This window comes from Pelodiscus sinensis, chromosome 1 (assembly GCF_052426305.1).
Source record: "Pelodiscus sinensis isolate ZL-2025 chromosome 1, ASM5242630v1, whole genome shotgun sequence".
NCBI classification, from domain to species: Eukaryota; Metazoa; Chordata; order Testudines; family Trionychidae; genus Pelodiscus; species Pelodiscus sinensis.
This window is the reverse complement of record NC_143052.1, coordinates 148,796,304-148,822,391: the sequence shown is the minus strand read 5'-3', so window position 1 is coordinate 148,822,391 and position 26,088 is coordinate 148,796,304. Positions and strand designations below refer to the sequence as shown.

The window sequence follows — 26,088 nt, the reverse complement described above, 5'->3', positions numbered from 1 at the left end:
ATTAGAATTGGAACCAACACATTTCCAGCACTGGGCCCCACATCTCCTTCACAGCAACCTCTGGAGGGCACAGCCTCTGGTAACAAATCAACCACCACTGCAAATAGGGACCCTCATCTACAAAGAGCAGACATGGCAAAAAAAAGAGAGAACTTGTTTATTTGAGTGGAAACACATCACCCGTGACCCAATGCAGGAGACACAGGCAAAGTTTTCCCGTGCCTTTAGGCAAGATACATATATTTGTAGCCTCTCCGCAGAAGTGTCCTTTACCATACTATAATTAATGTTACAGCGAGGAAAGTGTTTATCAGCGTTAAGAAGGATGCTTTTCAGAGGAAGATATCGGAACTTAGTCATTTGGCTACATTGTTACAGTAAAGAAGAACTGCAAAGCATTCAGAAACACCCAACACTGCTTCAACATCTCTGTAACAGCAAACAATGCTAGCAACTAACAGTGGCAGCTGTTATTTCCCAGCTGGAATTGAAAGTGGATGAGAGAGTCCAGTACGGCCAATTCCATTTAGAAAATCATAATGGATTAAGAGTTTTGTGGTTGTTTTTAATAATTAAAAGATTCCCTTTGCCTTCTGCAGTGAAAATGCCACCTTTCTGAGTCAGGGAAATGGCCTACTCTGGCATAGCAGAAGCTTCTGCAACAGTTGAAGTAAAGAAGCAGGATGCAGAAAGTGTTGGACAATGCAGGGAGTTTCCTTTTAAGTACCTCTGTGTCAGGTGTGTTATGTACGTAAGGCGTCAAATCTCTGGTCTCTCAGCTGGAAGCCGTATAACCTCCTCAGGATTGCTCTGATAAAGTGTCTGAGCTGAATACACTAGAGCAGGAATGGGAGGTAGGTGCCTTGGATTGCTTAAGGGCAGGTTTTCCTATAGGTTGTGATATTTAGACAGTCCTGGCCTTAAGGCCTAGCTCCTTCATGAAAACAGCAGAGAGTGAATGTGGTAAACAGAGATCGCTTTGCACACTGTTTTGCAGCAAGAGAGAGCAGAGCAACAAAATTTCCTCCTAGACTAGGACAGCTGCCCTTTCCTTGGTCTACAGTTTAGCTGCCCTTTCAGAGCACTGACCTTTCTTCAGCAAATGGCTTAGCAGGAGGTGCTGTTAGATCATAAGGGACGGGTAGTTATAGCTCTTCTCTTATGCTGCAGTTAGACACTTGGTCTTCTACAATTTTGTGCATCCCTCCATTGGGCTTTATGAAGGGCACAGTTCATAATATTTCCTAATTTCAAACAGACACCCCACACCAATAAATACCAAGTTATGCTGCCAGTAGACATGGGGAAGCAGGAGGAAATCAAAACATAGCTTTAAGAGCTCCACTTTCCTCTGCTCCCGCAGAGATTTGTTTAGCGTCTCTAGCACATTGTAGGTTAGCTCATTCACTGCAAGAGGTCACTGGCCAAAAATATAGTCCTATGATAAAGTTTTTCTTATGCACCACCTGCTTGCTCCAGGAGGAGCCATATCCTATTAAACTATCCTGAGTGTCAAAACTTTCCTGCTGCAGTAGAGAAGCTAATCCCCTCCCCCAAAAAACAGATCGCCCCTTCCCAAACAAAACAGAAACCACAACACAAAGGAAAAAGCAGTGTTTGATTCCCCCCTTTCTATAGTGTAACTAGGGCAAAAGGATTTAGTCAAGGACCATGAGTCGCTTTCTGCCAATCGTGGAAGGCTGTGGGAGCTGATTTTTTTACTAGGGCAGCCTAAACTAAGGAGATGGTCATGAGAACAGTCCAGGTTGGTCCTATCAGTGTAACTCCTAATGTTTGTTTCTGCGTCCACCCACTAGCCCCATAACCATACATAGTGAGCCACTGCACCTGAGCTCAGCACTGACCTTGCAGGGGAATAACTATCGCCTTAAAATAAACTCTACTCTTCCACTCTGTAAACAGCCCTGCACGTGCATATCAGTGTTAAAAGCAACAACTCCTTTCCCTGGTAACCAGAACAATCACCGCATCTCTCTCCTGGGGCTCTCGTCACGCGAGGATGTCGTAATAAATGGCCGGCTTCCTGGTTGTGTCACGGAAGTGCTCCAGCTTCAGGCCAACCCGGAAAAGAATCGCCTCATCCCACCACTTCGCCATGACCTGTGAGTGGAAGACACAGCAGTCACCATCTCCGATGGGGCATTAGGCACGGCTCTGTAAGCTCCGGGGGTGGCTTCTCCAGCAGCAATAGCACAGACATGAGGAATGGTCTTGTAACCTTCTCAGCAATGGAACAAGATCCTGCTGAAGCCTCTCTAATACGCAGCTGGAGGGCAACTGAGGGTCACAGGTCCCATTGCTGAAAGGCCACAATTGCCAGGGTCATTCAGGAAGAACAATTGGGGTACTGATCTACTGAGAGGAGAGCTTTCTGGGGCAACAGGCTGGAGCAGACAGGGACAGCTGCCCTCTCCTGCAGGATGACTGGCTTCCTAAGCAGCCGGATGGTTCCTAGAGGAAAGTAGGCTTGTTGCTGCCAAGGGCAGGGCTGGCTTTAGGTCAGAGGCAGGCAAGATACAGCCTGCAGGTCAGATCTTCAAGCCAGCCCACAGCCTGCCCTGCCCACCCTCAGGCATGGAGCAGCCCTAGACTGCTCAAAGTGACTGGCTGCTCTATGTGTCTCTCTCTGCATTGCTTGCAGGGGGAGGGGGGAGAGGCTTTGTGCACTGTCCCTGCCCCCTGCACAATCTCTCAGCTCTTATTGGCTGGTTTGGGCCTGCAGCAGGCAGGGAGCCTTCATGAGGGTCCTGTTGGGCTGCTGGTTGTGAGCCACCTAAGTAAACACCTCCTGGCCAGAGCCTGCCTCTGGCAGCCCACCCCAACTCCCTACCCTAGGTCATCACCAAAACCATCTTCACCCCAGGTCACAACTCCCTCCCAGACCTTGAACCCCCCTCTTACATCCTCCCCCAGACCAGAATCCTCTCCTGCACCCCAATCCTCTGCCCCAGTCACAATCCCTTCCTTCAGCCAAACTCCCTCAGACCCCAGACCCTCTCCCGCACCACAGTCAATTACCCCCAACTCCCTTCTGCACCTAACCTCCGTCCCAGATCCCACCCCTCTCCATACACAAGCACGGCCCTTGACCACTTACAAAATCTTGGCCTGAACCCCCCCTCCCCGCCCCATCAGAAAGGGATTGCCCACCCTGGCCTGAGGTGTTGCAGAAGCCTACTGGAGGTAAGAATTACAGGGCCCCTCCCAGCTCCCACCCAAGCACCATCCCTTCCTCTCCCTTAGTTTCTGTGCACCAGTGATGCCATCCTAGCTGCCCCTTGGGCTCCCTCGGATGCAGGAACCCTACATCCCCTTGTATATGAGGCTCTAAAGCCCCTGGGGGCCTTTTACATGGATAGCTCAGGAGATGAATTGGCAAAGCAGGGGAGGGCAGGTCCGGAACTCAGCCTGGGTCAGAGGGGACCGTGGCTGGGGCACAAGAGGCAGGCTTCTGGTGGGCAGGTATGTGCTTTCGGTGTGAGGACCCCTGAAGAGCAAGACGCTGTGGCTGGAAAATAGGGTCAGGTAGGAACTCATCCTTGCAGCTAGTCTTGCCTGGGCATTGCCAACCCTATACTAGGAGCGGGCCTGCCCTCTCTGGGCTCTGCCTGCCCATCCCCAGAACGGAAGCAGCACGAGGCAGCACCTTCCAATCCCGGCAGGGAGACACTGGTGTGGGGTGCAGAGAGGCTGGGCAGGATGAGGTGTAGCTGGGCAAGGAGCGAAGGAACAGCGGGGGATGGACGCGATGTAGAGGGAGGGAGTGTTCACTGCTGCAGCAGTGGGGGTGTGACGTAGTTGGGGGTAACTTGCTAACTCACTGGCTGCTGTCTGTAGCACCACCGAGCAAGACAAGCGAGGAGTCAACCTGTCTGACCAGCTAACCTCCATGGAGAGGAACAAAGGAAGGTGGAGGCTGCCCCTGGCTGGGGGGCAGGGCTGGAGGAGAGTGAGTTAGTTTCTGTCTGGGAGGATGGAGGAAGCAGCCTCAGCAACAGGCTGGGGGGTTTAGAAGCCGAGAGCCCTTTCACATATCAAGGGGGGCTGAGGCATCCTAGGCCTGCCCTGTGACCTGATGACATCTGTGCTGTATCTTGGAGAAGCAATAAACCACCTCTATTCTACTGGCTGGTGGAGTCTGTTCGTGCCATTTCGGGGGTGCAGGAGGCGGGGGACCCCAACGCGTCGTCACAGGGGGCGAGACGGCAGTTCTGGCGGAGAATCCCAGCTGGCGCTGCTGCCTCACTGAGGCTAGAAGGCGCTGAGTGCCAGCTAGCGCACGCTGTCTGCAGCCCACAGCACGTCCTCCCCCACTGCCTCTCAAAGGCTCTCCACTCGACTCCAAATCCTAGCGGCCTTGCCTGAAGGGGACCCAGTGTTTTCCACTGGCCCCTGGGCTCAGTCTCCCAGATACGTAGCTCTGCATGAAGTCTGTTGCAAAGGAAGAACAGAAGCTCAGACTTTCTGGGACCGAACTCCACCCACTTTGTGAGATGGCTGCGGGGGGGGGGGGGGGGGAAGAGTCAGCGCTAGACACCCTTCTTGTGGCAGAGCAGTGCGGCCTGGGCAGATCTCATAGTAGCATTAGTGGCGGGGGGGAGGGGGGGCGGTCATCGTGTTTACCTGAAAGTTGATAGGAAGCCCACTGGCAGCGTATCCAACTGGCACCACCAGACCCGGGATGCCTGTGAAGTTTCCAAGCTGCATGTATCTGCAAGAGAGCGGGGAGACGTCACCAGCCCTCTCGCTGTTGGACTGTGGCGAAGTCACTGCTATTTGGAGAGGCAGAAAGTGGAGCAGCTGCAATCCCGCCCGGTCTAGAGCCAGTGCTTCTGTACCATTGCCAGTAGCCACTGTAGGTGGGCGAGGCAGGGACTGGAGAACTGATGAGCTTCCCCAGCTTTTGCCATAAACACGTTTTACTGGCCAGCCCAACCACCCGGTTCTCACCTCATGGTCCGGAGTAATGTGGGGACATCATTGTTCCCAGTCAAGAGGTCGGAGCTGTGGATTCTTGGGGCAGTGCAAGCAGTGGCTGCATGAAAGAAAGAGGCAATGAGCAATCACCATCTCCTGCAGGGACTATCCAGCCCCCTTTAAGGCACACATTTTCTCCAACACATCCCTGGAATCAGGCCAAGTCAGCTTTGCAGAACCCGCCCAACTGAGTTAACAGGAGTGTGACAATGCAAGGGAAGCACAGAGGAGCAATTTCCAAGTCCCTGAGAGCTGGGGCAGAGCAGTTAGGACGTTCGCCTCACTGCTGTGTAACTCTGCAATGTAGCATGGATTAAACATTAACCCTGGAAGCCAAATGTGCCGTGTTTATGCCAAGCGTCTCCTTCCAGGCCACAGTAAAGCCTACGGTCAGCCCACAGCGCAGGTACCTGGGGTGAGGATACAGTTCACGTTGGCAAAGATATCTCGCAAAAAGCTCATGCTCCGAGTCCTCTGCCGATTTGCCTGCAAAGAGGAGATGGCATCATGTACTACGAAGGCATCCACTGGCAGAACGTACGTAGTGCCTAGCCCCCTGTGACAGAGGATCAGAGCGTCCTTTCTTGATAAAAGAGCCAGCACCGCCATAGACTCACTGATCAGACCCAACATAAGAGCATGAGGCCAAATGACTCCTCATCTGGGCTCCTCCTAGCTGGTTCTGATGCAGAGGGCAGCACGGCTGGATGGCTCTCTCCCCAGGGGCAAAGGGTGGGCTGTCTCCTCTTGACAACCTTCCACCAGGCTGTGAGAAGCCATCTTCTTTGCCTGCCTCCTCCCCCTCCTTCCACACCACACTCCTCACCTTGATGTAATCCAGAGCTGTGAACTGGGAAGCCAAAGCAAGGTTGAGCCGAGTCTCCAGATTCTGAAACACAAAGAAACTTCAGGTGAGCACTGCGCATTCCTGCTGGTTTCCACTCCCATGGGGGGCAAAGGGTAAGAAAAGAGCCTGGTCAAACTCTCACCAGAGCCTGTCACCTGAGTCAGAGCCACCTCCCCATGGAGCACAGAACAAGATGTGATGGCAGTTTGGTTGGTAGGTTGCCTGCCACGCATCACAAGAAGTCGGAGACAGTCCCAGATCCCACACACCAGGAACCCACCCACTCATGTGTAGCCATGACTGACAGATGTCTCGAGACAAGCAAAGCTGATGCAAACAATCCATGTATTTGCCTCTTACCATTTGGTGGAAATGGGTGTTGAAGTCAGGCTGCAGGAAATCCCTCATTTCAGAGAGAATGCAGATCACATGCGCCACCCGCACCTCCTCCATCTCTGGCAGGGACACGTCAACTACAGAGGCACCTAAAGTCTGCAGGTACTCGACAGCTGAGCACAAAGCAAGAGGAGCAAAAGGAGCATGCTATTTCTTGGGTTCAGAAGGCTACAAGACAGCTGAGATTTAATCCCGCGCGAGGCAAAGGTTCCCACAACCACATTACAACAGGCTCTTTGCTCTTACAGTCACACAGTGCATGGGCAGCAAGACACAAGCCTGCATCTGGTTACAAAAAAACTGCAGAGCTTTTGTCCACTGGACAGCTATCGACATGACAGAGTGAGTCCAGGAGCGAGGACATGCGCGTCAGCTCTCGATTCTGCCATCGGCTCACTACATTGCAGCTAAGTCACTTCCAGCCCAGCTACCCAGTCTGTGAAAAGAGCATAATGATGCTTCCCTGACTTTGCAAAGTGCTTGCTGCTAGGTCTTCTGGGACAAAATCCTAGAAAATAAGAACTGGAAGGGACCTCAAGAGGTGATCAAGTCCAGTTCCCTGCCCTCACAGAAGGACCAAGCACTGTCTAGCCCATCCCTGAGTCTCCACTTGCCCCCTACTTCGAAGTAGGGAGGCAAATGAACCATACCGAAGTTGCAAATCAAGCCCGGGATTTAAATATCCCGCGCTTGATTTGCATGTTCCCAGCCGGGCGCCATTTTTTTTTTTTTTTTTAAATTTACAAGCCTGGAGTAACTGCTGGTGTCTACACGCGGCAGGGAAACAGATGTTCAAAATAAAGCCCTATTTCGAACTACCTGTTAAACCTCATTGCAGGAGAAACAACAGGTAGTTTGAAATAGGGCTTTATTTCGAATGCCTGTTTCCCTGTCGTGTGTAGACGCGAGCAGTTAGTCCAGGCTTGTAAATTTCAAAAATGGCACCTGGCTGTTAACATGCAAATCAAGTGCGAGATAGTTAAATCCCAGGCTTGATTTGCAATTTCGAATGCCTACATTTGCAGCCCTAGTTCAAATTAGGTTGCAAGTGTAGACATACCCTGATAGCTATCTATCCAACCTGATCTTAAATATCTCCAGTGATGGAGATTCCACAACTTCCCTAGCCATTTTAATCCAATGTTTAGGAAAAACTTCCTAACTGCCAGGATGATTAATGTCCAGCCTAAACCTCCCTTGCTGCAATTTAAACCCATTGCTTCTTGCCCGGTCATCAGAGGTAAAGGAGAACAATTTTTCTCCCTCCAACTTGTAACATCCTTTTAGGTACATGAAAATGACTATCATGTCCCCTCTCAGTCTTCTCTTTTCTAAACTAAACAAGCCCAATTCTTTCAGTTTTCCTTAATAGGTCATGTTTTCTAGACCTTTAATCATTTTTGTTGCTCTTTTCTGGACCTTCTCCACATTTCCTGAAATACACACAATTCTGGTGTGAATGCTGGTTTTGAGGCAGATGGGGGCCCTGAGGTCTGTAAGGTGGAATCTGAATTAAAAATTCACAGGGAGACAATCACAATAGGAGCTAGGACTGGGTGGGATAAATGCACAACCAAAAAACTCTGGAGGAGATAGGTCAGCAGCTAGAATCTGAGGTTTGGGGATACGTATCACACAGACCACTGATGTCTCTCATCCAACTACTGACAAGGTACATCCCTGCTTCATTTATGAACTCTGATAAACCTGCTTCCTGCGAGACAGTATCCCTGCACCACATCTGTAGTCAAAAGAGCCACATGCTGTGGTTTGATGGGAGGAGGATTCATGCCCACATCTCCTACCCAACTGAGCACTAATGCTACGACAAGACAAACCCAGAAAGGCTTTCAGGAGACAAGTTTGTACAATTATATTGTAAAGATGATGGTGCACAGGCTGGGTTATATCCACAGCAAAGGAACAACAAGCCTGGAACATCGTGCTCAATGGGGGCAGGAGAGGAGACAGCACTCCTATGTGAACAAAATGAGCCCAACCCTGCTTAGCTTTACGACTCCAATAAGATCAGGGTGATTTGGGGCACATGGCCACTGCAGTCACATAGCCAGGCAGCAGGAGCCAGGTTAGCATTCCAGAACTCACGCGTGAGCTCGCTGAACAAAGGGCAACTCTTAGAGAGGAGACAAGAGAACGTGACAGAGTCTGAATTACAGACAGCTGCCCCCACGGGACTCAACACTTTTCGCCTCCAAACTAACAAGGCTGCAGGCTGCCACAGGCCAGAGCCCCCGGGGCCTTTCTAGCCTTTACCATAGCTTTTTATGGGAAAAAGCTGCTGGGGGAGCAGCTACCAGAAATGATGAAACTTGTGCTATACCTTTCTGGCAGACTGCCAAAACTTCTGCATCACAAGCCTGAAAAACAAGACCGAAAAATAAATTAACTAGCGGCTGTTATCACTTGTCATGCCCTCTTCCCCCCGGCTGAGCTCAACCCCAGCCTTTCCACTATCCTGAGCTCCAAATTAAGGCCACATGTGCCTCTCCTCCTCGCAACACAGGCATGGGCAGTAGGTCCAACACATCCCACACTAAACCTATTTTAAGGGCCCCAGCTCCAAGATCACATAGCCCTGCACTTGCTAGACTGGACAAGTGGGAGGAAAATAGAGCTATGAGACAGCTAATACAGCACGTGAACCCTCCCTTGCATACAGCCCCCCTGTGTCTGGCTTGGGTGGAAGGAGTGTGACCCCAGTACAGTTTTGAGGAGACAGTGGGTGCAGGGCAGAGCTGGCTGGAAAGTGGAATTTCCATCCTGTGAAAAACTGGTTTTCGTCTTCAAGTGGGATGAAAAGCTGAAATACTGACTTTTTTGGCAGAATCAAGCTGTCATAACCATGAAGACTGGCCAGCAGCCTGGGGACTAAGGGATTAACTATGTCTCTGTACCTAGCCAGGTACCAGTTAGTCAATAGAAATGCAGATAGGGATTTCAAACCGAGACACAGGAATTTTTGGCTTTTCCCTCCTTTGTTTCTGGGCCAGTTTTGCTCTCTAGATACCGAGGGAGACAAAAGACATGTCTCTCTCCAAGAAAAAGACTTTTCATCATGTGTAAGTAGGGTAAAGTCTAGATAAATCCGTCAGGTTTTATTGTTTTCTGGTTTGGGAATTTGGATCTGATGTCTGTGCTGTTAGAAATGGTTGTTCCTCTCTTTTGCAATGAAGTCCTGAGCCCATGGGAATCCTCCATAAGTATATTAACTGGTAGCTCTTACCATCTAGCCATTTCAACTATGCTTGTAACTGGGTATTGTTTTAATAATGAAAGTTCTTTCTTTTTTTTAATTAACCTGGTGTTGGTTCAATTCTGTGTCCTGGAAAATCTGTCTGTGGGATCTGCATGCCTCTGACGAGGGGACAATCAGACCGCAACTTGTATTTTCTCTTTTCTTTTCAAGCTCTTTGGAAAAAAAGGAGCTTGGGGTGCCCTGGGGTTGGTGTCAAGTGTCCACCCCTGTTGTGGGTTCAAAAGCACTTTATGGTGGCAGCGGATTCCCCAAAATCCTGGGGGGGGGGGATTTTTTTGTACCAAAGCCTGTAGAGATCAGGTTTTGAGGTTGCTTTTGCAGGCCCCCATTTCTGCTTTCATCATGCCAGAGTGGGGATTAGCCTTGACAGAAGCGTTCTCACAAATGTCAATTCAAGCGGGTCAATGCAAACTGAAATACTTCCTTTTCTAATGCGGGTGTTTCCATTTCTGCCGTGCTATTTTAAACTAAACTGTTTGACGTCAGGAAACAGTTGCAGTTCAAAATGCTTCTTCAGCAAAGTCAAAAACTCTAACTTAATCCATGTTTTCTTATGGAAAATGCCCATTTCAACAAGAGCATTTTCTCTTGAAAAAGATTTGTGTTGTGAAGTTTCTGACCTAGTCGGAAGCAAGTCCGAGCGCTATGGGCAGCAAGAAGAAAGACCTCTGTGATCAAACCTCAGCTGGCAGGCTAGGGGAGGGGAAGGTTGAGCTAAAGGAATTCTGACAGCTGATTCAATGCACCAGACACACAACAGGCACCTTAAAAAACATCCAGTCCACTCCCAGTTTTAAGCCCTTGAGGTCAGGAGTGAGGATTTCCGACAGGGATGCTTTTGGCTGCTGTAGTCCTGCAAAGGACAAAAGAAAAGATCCCCTGTTGGGCAGAAGCTAACCACAGCAAGGTATCACACAGGTCATTAGCAAAGGATAACCCAGTGGGGACAGGAAGGGTGAGGGGAGATAATGGAGAGAACAAAGCTCACTCACCATAGGGGTATAGTGGATCTGGCTCAGCCAGGATGCTATAGGCAATGGCTGCATCTGTCACGGATGCACAAATGGGGCCTGTCCAGAATAAATAAAATGGTTACAAACAGGACAAGGGGTGAACAGGGCACATCCACTCCCACGCAGGGGCTCACAACAGCTGTGGGTCCACACACACATACAAGCCCAGGGAAGTCAGAGTAGTGGAGCCAGGGATCGCTTACCCAGGCTGACGGTGGAGTAGGAGAGCGGAAGGCAGCCGTGAGCACTGATGCGCCCAAATGTACCTTCAAGACACAGACACACAGGTCAGAGAGAGGCACAAAGGAACAGTATTAACTGGAGACAGATTAGTGCTGGGCACAACTTGGTCTTTCTAAAGTGCCTCGTTTGAGATCTGGGTTTTGGTTCAGGCCCATCTTTGGTATTTAGCCTCATCCCCTTGCTGGTTAATAGTCTCGCTCCAGGCACACAAAAAGAGGAGGACTGAGACCACACTAGTGTCACAGAGATAGTGGCTCTAGACGGGGTTTCTTCCTTACATCAGTCACACCCAGAACACTTCACAGAGGAGATTCCAGAGGATGCAAGGGGTGAGAGAAAACTAAGAGCATCTTTGGCTTAGGACCTGGTTCAGCTAGATGCTAGCACTGATGACAGCACAGACATTCAAGAGCTGGAGGAGACTGACTGAAATTCCATGGCAGGGCTGCTTTCTTATGTCCGTCCTCCAGTGCAATTTTATGTTAGGGAAGCACTTTAGGGGAGGCACCAGGACACACGTGCTCAGGAAGAAGAAGAGATTGCAAGTCTAGCATTTTGGAAACCAAGCTCTGGAGCCTTGGGGAGCTTTTACAGAGCAGAAGTGACTGCACCCACACCTTTCCACCGGGAACCAAAACCCTGCTCCTGCAAACATGCACATGCTGAACTCTGAGCGCATACGCAGTCCAGCTGAGTGCAACAAGACGACTCACATAGTGTTTCACTTTAAGGGTATACATCGGGGGCAGTGGGACTGAGGCCTGTAAACACTGCCTTCCTACTTAGCAGAATTACCTCCCCACTTCTGAGGTCTGCCATAACATGCTATCCACTCCCACGAAAGGAGTACAAATTCACTGGGGTTTAACTAATCCAGCGGTAACTGGGACCCAAACCTGAGATACAGGGCTGGGGCGACCACCTTATTCAAAACTGCAGAATTCGGAGGGTGGGGAAGGTTTATTTACAAGCTGTAACTCAATCCTGGGGATTTGCAGTTCTCAGGACAGAAGCAGATGGATTGACAAATGGGTGATTCCTCCCAACCTTTCTTTGCCCCTTAGTCTTCTCTTGCCTAAAAGAATACAGGAAGAAGGGGGCAAATGTAACACTTGCTGGAGGGAGACAACTTTCCTCGTGTGCATTCCAAACCCCTAGCAGGGTGAGGTTCTGCAGTGCCACATCAGAGATGCCTCTGGACCCCGATGCCAAGGCTAGTGGGGCTCATATGTGGCATCCTTCACCTCCACCACCTGCACCCCCCAATAAGTCCCTACTTTCCAGTTTGGGAAGACATTTACTTATCCTGCTCCTTCAGCCAGGGATGTTGCTGGGATGGAGTTAGAAGTCAAGAGTGGCTGGTGTACAGAATACCCCAATTGACGTACCAGCTAAGCAGTGAACATCTCCATGTTGGGTGGCAAATGATTTCCATTCTAGTTAATCAGTGAGACATGCTGACACACACGCTCTTAATAGCTCACAACCTCGCATTTGAAGTCAAGTCAAATACAACAGATCTCGGTTCTTCTCGCAGGTTTACAGCCACTTGAACTGACTTGACCCCCCCTGTCCCCACTCCTACACAGGGCTAAAGAACAGCTTAATTCTCAGGAGGGTATTGGAATGGGGGGGGGGGGGGGAGAATGAGGCACTATCCCCAAGGAAATGCAGGCCCCCCCCAGCCAGGTAAAGGAGGCAATACCTTTCAGTCCCACAACACCACAGAAGGAAGCAGGAATCCTCACAGAGCCTCCTCCGTCAGAACCAATAGCCAGTGGGCAAAGACCTAAGGAGAAATTTATATTTGTGTGGGACCATGAAGACTGTACAGCCCTTTCTATACTACTTTCCCAGCATTTCTAACAGGAAAGAGAGGGCATATGGTACAAAGTTCCCATCTCTACCAATGGTGATGCTCACTGACTTCCAAATTCCTTCAGAGAGACCCAACCACTTTTACACCAGAAAAAGCACTGCCTGGAAAGCCTATTTCCTCTCGCTGGCTTAATTGCGATCCCAGTCCCTTCCCTTGGATCCTGCCATCTTCTGTTTTCTGCCCTGCTCCCAAAACATCTGTCGCAGGCCTCTCTCTCCACCCCCACAGCACTGCCACCCCCCAGAAACTTTCCCACAGTCCCGGCAACTCCTGAAGTGGCCTCTGCCCTGGCTAGGTTTAGTACAGCTCACCTGCCGCCACGGAAGCAGCCGCTCCACTGGAGCTGCCGCCAGTGAAGTGCTGGGGGTTGTATGGGTTCCTAGTGGTGCCATGGAGTCTGAAGGAGATACAATGAGAGTGCAGTTACTTTCAAAAAGGCCAGACTCACCTTAGGGCAGACGAGGAACCAAAGTCACCTCTCATAAGTAGCCCACAAGCAACAGCACTTCTCTAGGCACCCTGCTGTCTTGATTGACACACTCCCACCCCTCGGGCACTAAAATCTGCCCACGGCTCAGGTGGTCTCTTTCCCAACATGCAAGTTACAGGTGAGAATGTTCAACAGCGAGTTGCAGGACGGATGGGTTTTTAAATTTAACTGGCTGTTAAAAAGAAAAGGGAACGGGGAGAAGAGGAGACTTGTTTACCGGTTGGGGTTACAGCCAGTGGTGCCAATTCCTAGCTCATGCATGTTTGAAACCCCGATAATGATCGCTCCCGCCTCCCGCAGCTTCCTGGTTACTGTAGCATCTTCAGTCTCTGGCTCTGTCCCTAGGTACACTGTTCCCACTCGGTGGTGGTAAGGCACCTGAGGAAGGAACCAAATAGTGCATTAGGTGTACTGAACACATACCACCCAGGGACGTCTTCTCCACAACAGGCAGGACAGGATTCTCTGCAGAATCAGTGCACATCTGACCCAGAGGCACAAGGCATTACGGTGAAATCAGAGCCAGGCAAGTACAATGGGGCTATATCTACACTCGCGGCTCCTTGCGCAAGTACAACCGTTCTTGTGCAAGAATCTGCAGAGAGTCCACACTGCCCGCCCGCTCTTGCACAAGGAAATTTACAGTATGGTGTGGTAAGAGAGGGCTCCTTGTGCAAGAGTTACGCTCTTTTTTAATCAGGTGTAAGCCCTCTTGTGCAGGAGCTCTTGCACAAGAGGGCAGTGTGGACGCTCGGCTGGGATTTCTTGTGCAAGAAAGCCCTATGGCTAAAATGGCCACCACACAAGAGAGCGTCCACACTGCCATGGGCGTTCTCGCACAAAAGCACAGCTCGCACATGGCAGTGTGGATATTTTCTTGGGCAAGACTTCTTGCACAAGAACCCTTACGCAAGATGTTCTTGCGCAAGAAGCTGCCAGTGTAGACAGCCTGGCTGTTTTCAGCCTCACAGCTCAGGAAGGGTTCTACCTACTTCATTCTGGTTCTCTCTGGAGGCTGCTTGGAATCAGAGAACCTAAAATCAAAGGCTTAATATTTCCCAAACTGCTCCATACAGATGATATATAATCAGGCTGGGGAGAGAGCTATATAGTCAGTCACATAACAGTGAGCCATCTTTGCACAGGGCTTGGAGATCTTTGGCTGGAAAACGCTATCAAAATATCCATGATAATTCCAACCTGCTGGCCAGATAGGAAACCATGTCTCTTTTGTGCAGCTCCACTTTCCTCATTTATATACTAGAAGGGGCTACAGGTTTCAAACCTGGATGCCTGAAGTCAGGCACCTAAATTGGTATTTAAGGACCCAAATAACTGGCCTCATTTCTGGCTGATGAGAATGAAACTGAATAGAACAGAACGCAACACCTGTAACTCCCACCAATATGGCTACAGTACAATGACATGTATAGAAGCACCATCTAATTGCTGACATAGCTATCAGGAGTAACTAACGGTAACTATTGGTAGGACACAGGCAAAAAACTGGATGGTATTTACAAAAGCAATCACTGTTGTCCTAACTGAAACTCAGGGCTTCAACCCACAAGAAATGTCAGTATTTATATTTTGCAAATTTGCTTTCATTGTTATTCAGAAAAAACACAGGATTCACTAGGTTATTTTTTGGGTTTTTTTTGTTTTTGTTTTTTTTCAAATGCAAAGACCGCTAAACATTTTCTAAATTTCCACTCCAACATCAGGGAACCATGGTGTTCCCAAAACGGACGTGAACTTGACATTTCCATCAGTTTCACCACTGCTACAGAATGCCCATTTCACTCATCCGCTGTCTGAGCTGCAGCTATGAAGTGGAGAGCCTCCAAGTTTCCAGACACATGGCTCCCACTGGGGCCAGTAGATTTCCTGTCAGTACTGTGGACTTTGGTACCCTGGCAGGTTTTCAATGGAAACATACTTGTGTTCTGGGAAAACATTTTGCTTCAGCTAACTGGCATTTTTCAACAAACTCTAATTCTAACTCCAGTCCCCCGACATCAATGGTAAGAATCCAATTGCCAGAGTTTGGCCAACACTGAGAACTTCTGGAAATCTCATCCTCCAACTCCAGGACTAAGTTTACTGAATTTCTGTATTGTCAGAATCAGAAACATTTCTTTTCCCTCTCCAACACTTTCCCACCTTGCAGGTTTCATGGGTTACATGCTGTTAGAAGTTACAAAAAGCCTATTCTGTATCTGTTATTTGTAAACTCATGTTCCAGGGTTGGTCTTAATATTTTAGTCTAGCTACTGCAACTGCAAAATCTACTCTTATTCATATAAATACAGAACCTACACCTTTTTTTCTTTCCAAAAATCTTACTGAGATGCTTGCCTTAACAAGCACCTGCAGCAGTGAGTTACACAGGCCAATCACTTTTTTTTTTTAACGTAACACGTTTCCTTTCATGCATTTTAATGTGCACTGCTTTTAAGTGCCTTTGCATGTCCCTCAGCTGGAGGATGAATGAAAAGTGCTTATAACCTCACACACCATGAACTGGCCATGCAACATGCCACCCACAAAGGGAACTCACAACTTTAATCTCTTCTTTCAAGCAGACTGGGATTCCATCCAGGAGAGAAAGGGGGCTTTTATTCTTGTAACGAGTAGTGGAGGCTTCAGCCATCTGGAGAGAAAGATTTTACCTTAGTTGGCCAATGGGATATATCTGAGAAAGCATGCATAATCAATAATGCAAACTAAACTAAACACAACACAAGGAGATCTCGGCACAATGGGCCCAGAGCCCTTCCACTGTGGGTGAGAGCAGAGAAGCTACTGCTGATGATCAATTATGTTGAGGTCTTGGGATAAAAGGAACCACAAGGTGGAAAGAACAGTTTGGATACCACAGAGAAACACATTCTGGTTTAGGCAACATTTAGGAGGGTCTGCAACTGCTGTAGTATTAGTGTCCCTCTGGAGGGAATGAAATCAAGTCATTGATGGCCCTCTAAGAGGGAGGGAGTGTGAAAAACAGAGAAGGGTGAAATATGCAGCACACTTCATTTCAGCTATCATAATCCAGGATCTGAGAACATCTATGCAGCAGATCAGAGCCAGAGCCTGATAGAGTCCCTCAGATCTTCTTCTGCAGGGAAAGTGTGCCTATTCAGCTGACCAATGGCTGCTACGGATGAAGGAGCCTACTCTCACCAAAAGCAGACATACCCTCTGTATCTGTGCCCGGTCCCACTGCACAATTGCTCGGAGAGGCGGGCTAGATTTCTCACAGTCCTCCAGTGAAGCGATAATATTCTTAGCAACCTGCATGGGGGTCAACTCCCCAGTCCTATAAAATAGAAGAGAGTTTAGTGATTGGGACCCTGTTACAATTCCCGCCAGAGACGTTGAATTTCTGTTTTCCTGAGGGGTGTTCAACCCCCGTTCTACCTCTTCCCACTAGCCTCAACTTCCCCCTCTGCCTGCTTCATCTCCAGTGATCCCTGCATGCCATTGAACAGCTGACCACAGTGAGCAGGAAGTGCTGAGAGGAAGCTGGATGCTGTATTTTTCCCCCCTGCGTGCTCCAGTCCCAGAATCAGCGTCCATGATTCTCACTATCCCTCCCCATGGGACTGTGTCTGTTTTTCACACTGTTCTGGAGGAAACCATCCTTGGGCATGAAGGTAGCATGCCATCACCCTTTGTGCTGAGAACGAGACAGGAATCAATCGGAAGTTGATTAGTGACACTCCCTAGCAGCTAGTACTACTGTGCCACATGAAATGCTTCTTTCCCAATTGGCTCTCGTCTCCATAGCACTCCTGGACCCAGAGAATCAGATAGGGGCTGGACACTCAATCTGAAGCCTGGGAACACCAAGATCAACAAGAGGGTTATAAATGGCAGAGCTCCAGGCAGAACTCTTACTTTTTTATATCCTCAGTGGGAGGACACATGACAATTGCTTATAACCTCACACAGCGTGAAATGGCCCATGCAACACGCCAACATCTTTGGCAAAGGATCCAAGGCTGTGGAACTCCCTTTGGCCAGAGAGCAGGCTGAGCTCAGAGCACAACACGGAGCATCTTTGCAGGCAGATTTGTTAGGCCTGCTGAGAAGAGCTTTAAACTCTATGCAGGAACAAAAACCATTAGGCCTATGGAGCGTTCCAGCAACTTCTGGTCTGCTTGCAGGCACTAGGTAAAATGGTGTCAAACAGGGAGAGCAAGCAGCAGGGAGACCTGGTGGAGATTCTTTAGCATCCCCAAAGGCTCTGCACTGTGGTAACCTTCCATCTTTCCACCCAACTGGAAGCAGCTGGGGAACACGTGACACAAGGTATTTTTCCCTACTTTCCTGGGAAGACTGCAGATAAACTAGAGTGCTAGGGACTCAGCCAGAGGTCCCCTTCCTAGCAGCACTATGCAACAGTCTGGAAATACTGGAAAAGGGCAAAAACTATCAAGGAAGAGGATTAATTCAAAAGACGAGAGTAAAGAACTAGAAGTAACGGGATGAAATTAGGAGGACATATCTTTAGGACAAATATGGGGAGAGAATTTCCCAACAGATCTATTAGGTATACAGGGAACCATAGTAAGCCACAGCGGATAAAAGGGTGCCCTAATACTATAGGGTTTTCCAAAAATCCTTTAATCTCACCTACCGATAGCAGTTCAGATAGTCCTGGATCCCTTTGAAACTGAACCCACTATTGGCAGGATTAGGCCTGCAAAGGGAGAAATAAAAAAGTGATGATCAGCAGCCAAAGAACCTCCCTCGACTCTCATAATGCCAATAAAAGTAAGACAAGGTGTGACTGGGAAAGTTATACCTAGTACTTCAGATTCCAGTGTAGCAACCACAATCCCTTTCCCATCCAGAAAACATTCATTGCCAAAATCCCACTGAAAGTCAGCTAACTTCTTTGGGCTCCTTTGGAAATACCAGCGGATGTCTTTAACCGTAAAGAAATCCCTCTCTATATAAGGATATAATATTCAAAAGTGCCTATGTGACTTAGGAGTTTGAGTCATGGAATTAAGGCTTTTACATTATTTAGGTTCATTTGAATATTTTCCCCCTAAGTTTTTTTAAATACAAAACCTAAATATCCCAATAAACAGACTCATGTTAAAAAAAAACCAGCAACTGAAATCCAGTTTAGAAGAAGGTTTAAGGAATATCTTGCCACAGAAAAGTTACTATAATTATTAGTTGTGTTTGCAAGGCCAATTAGAGACTATACAAAAACTATATTCTTTCCCCCAAAAGCTCACACTCAAAACACATCACAAAGAATACTTCGACATGCTATAAGCTTAAAAGAAATCTATAACTTTCTGTAGTTTTTGGTGTGTAATATATTCCAATATATAGACAGACATTTACAAATCAGTTAAAACATTAAATGGTAAGATGGACAAATCTGCATGTTCTAAGTAAAAGATAAAGCTTTCCTAAGTATGTGGGTAATTAATTCCTTGTCTTTAACCAAGATAGCTAGTAAATTTGAATTACGCGCTCTATAAAATGTCTCAACACCTTTTAAAAACATGTTTCACTGGTCATTGTCAAGCTTGATACTTGGTGGGGGAAAGAGGACAGCAGCCCAGGAGAGAGCGTAGGATCGACTGTGGGCAGCTAGCATGTTTTTAAAGTTGCTATAGCTGGTCTAAAAACATGTACATACCTAGCATAAACAGCACTTAATTCAAATGCATCTTCGTTCAAAACAGTCTCTCTCCCACCCAGTCTAGTTAATAAAGAAAAGGGAGCTTTTAATAGTAGAACTTGCTAAAATAGCATAAGAAGATTATTAAGTAAGGACACAAACTGAAAGGAAGAGAAAGGAAAAGATGTTGCACATTAGAGTTCAGAAAGCAACCAAGGAGAAAAATTCCTTATAATTTGGGCCACTCTTAAGACATACAGAAAGTCACTTTGTTTTGGGAGACCTAATTTTGGCCAGCCTATAGACAATGACAAAATGGTGCAATACTGCAGTATACACAAACCCCCTGCTTACAGACCCTGCTGACCTTGTCTCCATCAACTGCTTGAGAATTTCCGAGGTGCTTTTAGTCTCAGGCTTTTCCTTTCTTCCTTCAGCAGCAACCTCTGGAATAAATGTGGGGTCTTCATGGATATCAAGGTAGTGCAGGAGAGTGAAATTATTCATCCTGCAAGAGAGAAGGAGGGTCAGGCCCCACCCTAACTTTTTAAATTCAAAACTATTTTGGTAAAAGGAAAAACACACTTCTGGGGAGTTCTCCTTTTGAACAACTTGCTTCTCCCAGCACAGTTTTGCAGAACTACTAGAAAACAATTCTCTCTGTGTCACCATGTTCCTCTGCAGAGGTGGAGCAGGAGGTTATCAGGTTGTTCACTAATTGTTCATTCCAAGGCCAGAAGGGATCGCTGCAATCAAGTCAGACTTCCTATATAACACAGGCCACAGAACTTCCCTCCCAGATAATTCCTAGAGCAGATCTTTACATATCCTCTACAAAACATAGCACAGCAGCATGGACTGATGCCCACACAATGTTCTTGTAATTGGGAAGGAGGTCCCAGGAAAAAACTAAGGTAACTTAGAAACGACTACCCTCAGGGCTCAGAGCATGCTTCTGCACTTTTAGTGGAACACAATGTGATGGCAAGACAGGGCTTCAACATTCATGCCTCTCTGCAGGTAGAAATATCAATAAAGTCATTGAAAGAGATATCTCCTACAACTAGCCTTACAAAGTTCTACTCAACGGAGAAGAGTTAACTTTTTCTTTCTAAGTTGAGTAAAATATTCCTCCTTCCAATAAGCAATGTACTGAGACTGAGGTAGATTTTATGACCAGGCAGGTAAACGTTCAGGACCATTTGGCCAGGTCAGATTAAAACAGAATAATTGGAGAGTTAAAGGAGCACAGTGGTCCCACAGTTCCAGGTTGTACCCCAGGGATCGGTCATAGCTCCTCATTGCTCTCCTGCCCCTGCTACATAGGAATGAAAAAAAATTGGATCAGTATACTTGGAGAAAGATGAGATGGCTCTGTAGTAAAAACATACAACATGGCAGAGAGGCAATCCAAAAGAAGTTTCCAAGCACAAAACCGGCTGTGAAAAGAAAGGGTTAAACCTTCCCTGACAGAAAATCTGACTGTCATCAAATTAGAAAAATTAAAGAAAAAGGCAGCAAACACAAGAACTTCTGCGCAATAGTTCTGCCCACTTTGTTCAGGGCCCTGGGAAAAAGCTTTAGCTTAGAATGAAGATATGGAATGTACTCTTACCTCAATAAAAGTGGCATTACACAAAACTGCCCAAACGCCTAGAAAAAAAGAGAAGACAGGATGAAAAACAGCCTGTCTCTCTCATGACCGGAGCTCTGTGCTATAACAAAATTATAATACAAGTCCAAGATATGAGAACTCTATTCATGCAATCCTTAAAGGGAAACCACCTAAGTGCATTGATTTGAACCGTGTTTATAGAGTCCTGAAAATTCTCGATACATGTTCCTTCCATTCTCTAGCCAAAATACATCAATACCCTTCCCACAAACAAAAAATGTTACATCAACCACAAGAAATCTGCAGGCTCCATCCACAATCCTTGTAGCTTTCTGCAAAATACATAAACTCCGAATAAAAGACTTAAGTTTCTAGCTTACTGAATCCATTGCAAGAAGATTTCATAATGCCATTAATACTCTGTTGCCATGATACACCAGTGAACCTGCTTCCCCTCCTAAAGTGAATCATCTCAGTAAAGCATTAGAATTTAAACATTCTGCTCTAGAAATCAAAGCATTTGAACACTATGCTTTTGTTTATGTGGCAATATGAATGATTCCAGAGATTCTGTTCTGACTGAACAGTGCAAGATCATGCTTCAAAAATTAATTACTGACAGAATTCAGGATAGGGAAAAATGTGCTGAACTTTTTGGTGGGTATATCTTACCCCATACTTAAAGACACAGATCAATAGACCATATTATTAATTTTTATTTATAATTGATCCTTCCTTTTGAGATCACATTTGTAAAACATGTTGAGAACAAAGATTAAAAAACCCTTAATACAGCTCTGTGAGGTTTGGAAATATTTTCATTCCCATTTTATATATGGAGAAACTGATGCAAAAAAGAGGCAACGGGACTAGTCCAAGAGCACACACCAAGTCAGTGGCAAATCTGGGAACAGAATTCTGGCTCCCAATCCTGAGTTAGCTATAAAAAGACAGCTCCATTAACACAAATGGACAAATTCCCTGTGGCTAGCTTTCTCCCCTTTCAGTTGTCATGCTCAGGAACAAGCCACACAATTAAATGGGGGAGAAGAGAGAGATGTAATTTATGTAGCCCTGGCAATAGCTCTTTATACATAACCTTAAGAAAACTGCTATACTAATATGTTGTAAAGTCAAAACATTTAAAAAAAAACTATCTTGGAGCTGACAGAACTACAAATACGTCTTCTGTTTGATTATGTACCAAGATCACCTCAAACTGGGAGTCAGTTACATATTCCTATCAGCATTCTGCTGTGTACAAATCACATGGCGGTGCCAGGATCAGAGGCGGAGACCTCAGGGGCAGATAGGGAGGCAGAAATAAATTAATGGACCAAGAAGAGCTTGAAAATTCTTAGGAAACTGGTGAGGCAACATTTCACTGTTTGGATGGTGGATTCTCAGCTTCATTTGCTGACAAAGTCATAAGCAGCTAGAATGGCATGATTCTTTTCCATGTGGAAAGGCTTTTTATACTTGTTGTCAGTTGCAGATGTTCCCAGTGAGTTCAGAATGTATTGTAAACATAGATTTCTCAGTCATGGGGCCTTAAAGAGGCATCTCCACAATGAGGTTTGTTTAAATTGGCCCACCCTTATACTAGATGATCTACTGGTGTTTTAAATAACCATGTCCTCTAAACCTGCTCAGAATTCAGAAATGTCCATTCTAAAGGGGTGAAGTTGGTTTTATCCCAAAATGTTTTTACTGAAAAACCTTAGGTAACTGGGCAGGTGAACTTCCTGATGCAAATTGGTCCCATTCACGGTCTTGTTTACCTACCAGCACATGCGCCAGGAAAACTTGATCAGAGTACTTCCTAGACAGGCAACTGGTCATGTTGTTATAAAGAGCCTAGGTCTGTGCAATCTTTCAAACAATCACAGTGCATAAGTTGTAGAAACAGACAAATTCCAATCACTTTGCTCATGTTAATAGCCCCACTACCTTCAACTTGACTATTTGTGTGAGAGACGCTAGCTGGATTTGGTCCTACTCAACAGAGATCCCTGTTTTCCTCTTTCAAGAGGCAATGATGAGAGGTGAAGGGAAAATACAGGCAGTCCCCAGGTTACGTACAAGATAGGGACTGTAGGTTTGTTCTTAAGTTGAATCTGTATGTAAGTCGGAACTGGCGTCCAGATTCAGCCGCTGCTGAAACTGACCGCCAGTTCTGACTTACATACAGATTCAACTTAAGAACTCCAAGCTTCCCCAAGTCAGCTGCTGCTGAAACTGATGAGCGCTGATTCCAGGAAACCTGGGGCAGAGCAACTCTGCCTCGGGCTTCCTGTAGTCAGCGCCGGTCAGTTTCAGCAGCAGCTGACTTGGGGACGCCTGGGGCAGAGCAGCTGGGGTGCTGCTGGGTTGCTGCAGTAGCACCGCTCCTCGGCGCTACTGGACCAACCCAGCAGCACCCCAGCTGCTCTGCCCCAGGCATCCTGATTCAGCCACTGCTGAAACTGACCAGCAGTGGCTGAATCAGGACCTGGGGCAGAGCAGCTGGGGTGCTGCCGGGTTGGTCCAGTAGTGCCCAGAGCGGGTGCTGCAGGACCAATCCGCAGCGCCCCAGCTGCTCTGCTCCAGGGTCCAAAACAAAAGCCTGGTCTGCTGGGGGGGCACACTATCCGCGTCCCCTCCCCCCCCCAGCAGACCAGGGACACGGGGAGCAGAGCAGCAGCGGCAGTGGGGTGCCGCGCCTCTGAGGCTTTGCTCTGGCAAAGTCTCAGAGGCGCGGGAACCCGCCCGCTGCTGCCGCTTGAGTCCCGGTGCCTGTGGTCTGCTGGGGACGGTCCCCAGCAGACCACAGGCACTGGGTCTCAAGAGGCAGCAGCGGGCGGGTTCCCGCGCTTCTGAGGCTTTGCTCTGGCAAAGCCTCAGAAGCGCGGGAACCCGCCCGGTGCCCCTGGTCTGCTGGAGACGGTCTCCAGCAGACCAGGGGCACCGGAGCAGCTTACGAACGGGGCTCTCTCACCCCGGAGCTTGCAGGTAGCAATCCGCTACCTCGACCTCCGGGGCGAGAAAGCCCTGTTCGTAAGTGCGGATCCGACATAAGTCGGATCCGCGTAAGTCGGGGACTGCCTGTATTACATTTTTTCAAATTGTAACACACACCTCAGTGTCTTCTCATTGACTAGCTTTGGAACTAAAATGTAGATGTTGTTTTAAAAAGAAGAGACATTCAGGAAGGAGTTTACAAAAATTTAAGAAATGGCTTTTCCACAAGGTGATATTTATTTGTTAATTTTAATTGCAATAAGATAAAAAACTTCCCCTGCAGTGCTGGAAACCCAAATATGATGACTTTTTGCTAGGCATTTCTTAGACATCTGGTGCTATATAATCAATCAACAATAAGGCATAAGATTCAGAAAGTGCAACTGTCAAATGCAGAAAGTAAGTTGTTAAATGCTTTAGGGGCATTGACCATCTTTTAATTGTGTGTACATATGAGACATAAGTCAATGAGACTAGGGCTTCTAGATGGTACGGCAATGCAAATCATAAATCATATTTAATGATTTATCCATATCTCTGGTAACTTAGAGAAAGGATTTAAATAAGTTAGATGTATTCAAGTCAGCCAGGTCTGATGAAATAAATCCTAGCGTTTGAGAAGTCACAGAGGACATGTTAGGTCCCAGAAAAATGGAGAAAGTAAAACATACTATCTAACTTTAAGAAAAGAGAACACAAAAGAGAAAGGGAAGTACAGACTGGTCAAGTCTAACTTCAATAGCTGCAAAGATACTGGAACAAATAATTAAACATTTAGTTTGTAAGCATTTAGAGGAAAACCAGTTATAAGGAATAATCAGCATCAATCTGTCAAAACAAATCATGCCAAACCAAACTAATTTCCTTCTTTGGAAGGGCTATGGAATTCACATCATTGGAGGGTTTTAAGATCAGGGTGGACAAACACCCATCAAGGATGATCTAGGTTTAATTAATCCAGCCTCCGTGCAGCAGGCTGCACTTGCTGTCCTCATGAGGTCCCTACCAACTCTATATTTCTTTGATTTTATTATTTAATTCCAATGATTTTCATGATGACAGCATCCCATCCCCTTACCCCCCCTCTAGTTAGAGAAGTGTCATGAGTCATCTGAGTACAGTGCTGGAAGTTAAGAATTTCTTGATTTCTAATCCAGAGTCTATCACTAATGACTACACATTTAGGCTCAGTTACACTAGACAAATGAGGTGTATTTTTAACATATCTAAACCAAGGCCAGGGCTGCAGGACAGACTGCTTCGGATACAGCTATATTGTTAGGGGGGAGGGGGAGGGAGGAACAGTGTTCCCTGTAAGCTAGCACAGCCTCTCAGGAGAGATTCCAATGCCACCCAGTTGATTAGCAGAGTGCTCACAGCTAGATTCGTGTTTCTCCTACAGTGTACATTCACACAAGCCTCAATGCACATAAAAATATATACACATGGATGGAAAAGATTAGATTGTTGGGGGAGGGGGGGAGAAAGCCACACCCTCAAACAACATACTTATACTGGACTAACCTCTTCTCCCAATAGATAATGCTATGTCAACCAGAGAGCTTTCCTCACCAATTTAGCTACCTCTTGGGGAGATGGATTAACTACACTCAGGGGAGAGCTCTCCCCTATCACACTGAACAGAAAAACCGCACAGCACTGCAAACACATCAGTGCACCTGTTCCACTGAAGCATTTTAAGTGTAGACCTGTCTATCCTAAATTCATAGAACACTAGAACTGGAAGGGACTTTGAGAGGTCATTGAATCCCCTGCCCTCACAGTAGGACCAGGCACTCTCTGGAACATGGGTTCCCAAACTGGGGGGGAGGGATGAAGAAATTCCAGGGGGGAGGGTGCTAGGTGACCCAGCCACACCCCACCTGGTCAATCCCACCCCAAGTTTTGCTGCTAATTTTTGGGAGCGAGGGGGGGTTTCTCAAAAATCAAAAAGGGGGCATGATGCCAAAAAGTTTGGGAACCATTGCTGCTTGTGGTAGTTGCATCACTGCCTTGTTCCCATTAGGATTTTGAGGGAGGATCGCTTGTAAAAAGTTTAAAAAGACATCTGTTCACCCTGAGCTTTAAGGTCTCCTTGCTTGGGCTCCTCCTCTCTAGCCACTGGGGTTAATTCAGATCGGTCACACTGGAGAAGTTAAGGGCTGCCAGCAGCTATAACAGCTGTAAAGCCGCTGGCACACAGGTGCCAAAGCCCAAGGCGGGAGCTAGGCAGGTACTCACAGTGTTAGCCAGGTGGACGAAGAGGCGCAGCGGAAAGCCGGACATTCGGGGACCCCACTGGGGAGAGACAGAGAGAGAGACAAGTGCTGCGGGTGGGGGTGGCTGGATGGAGACCCCCAACCCCAGCGCCGAGATGGGAGGCGCTCGGCACAGCCCCCTGGACCCGACCCCCCTCCCTCCCATGCCAGGGAGCCGCCCGGCCCGCTGCTCACTCCGTCCCGCGGGGGCTCGTGGCCGCTGTCCCCGGCCCGGCCGGGCTCTCGGCGGTGGAAGGCGGCGGGGGGGATCCTGGTGCAGCGCCGCACGAAGCCCAGGTAGAAGAGCAGGAGCGCGGCCGCCAGCAGGAGCAGCAACGGCGCCATGATCCGGAGCAGCCCAGCCCTGTCAGCGGCTCGTGGCTCCGCGCAGCGGCGGGGGCGGGGACAGGCACCGAGAGGCG

The 26,088-nt window shown here is 47.7% G+C and overlaps 1 protein-coding gene across 1 annotated transcript; it reads right to left on the bottom strand.

Moving 5' to 3' along the window:
* Positions 1-143: 143 nt before the first annotated feature.
* Positions 144-26,011, bottom strand: LOC102458557 (uncharacterized). The gene is made up of 20 exons (XM_075905806.2): positions 25,862-26,011; positions 25,650-25,706; positions 20,409-20,446; positions 19,161-19,301; positions 17,786-17,848; positions 16,342-16,462; positions 15,704-15,796; positions 13,361-13,521; positions 12,965-13,050; positions 12,480-12,563; positions 10,735-10,797; positions 10,511-10,588; positions 10,283-10,371; positions 8,583-8,619; positions 6,206-6,354; positions 5,825-5,887; positions 5,409-5,484; positions 4,972-5,056; positions 4,645-4,732; positions 144-2,121 (listed from the first exon to the last, which is right to left on the bottom strand). Exons 1-20 carry the CDS (start codon positions 26,009-26,011, stop codon positions 2,011-2,013), a joined length of 1,833 nt encoding a protein of 610 aa, XP_075761921.2. The 3' UTR covers positions 144-2,010.
* Between the last annotated feature and the right edge of the window lie 77 nt (positions 26,012-26,088).

Coding starts and splice junctions, on each gene's coding strand:
- LOC102458557 (XM_075905806.2), bottom strand. CDS start 26,011: ATGGCGCCGTTGCTGCTCCTGCTGGCGGCCGCGCTCCTGCTCTTCTAC. Junction 15,797..16,341: donor ACCGGGCACAGATACAGAGG/GTATGTCTGCTT, acceptor CTTTCTCTCCAG/ATGGCTGAAGCCTCCACTAC. Junction 10,372..10,510: donor AGATCCACTATACCCCTATG/GTGAGTGAGCTT, acceptor TGTCCTTTGCAG/GACTACAGCAGCCAAAAGCA.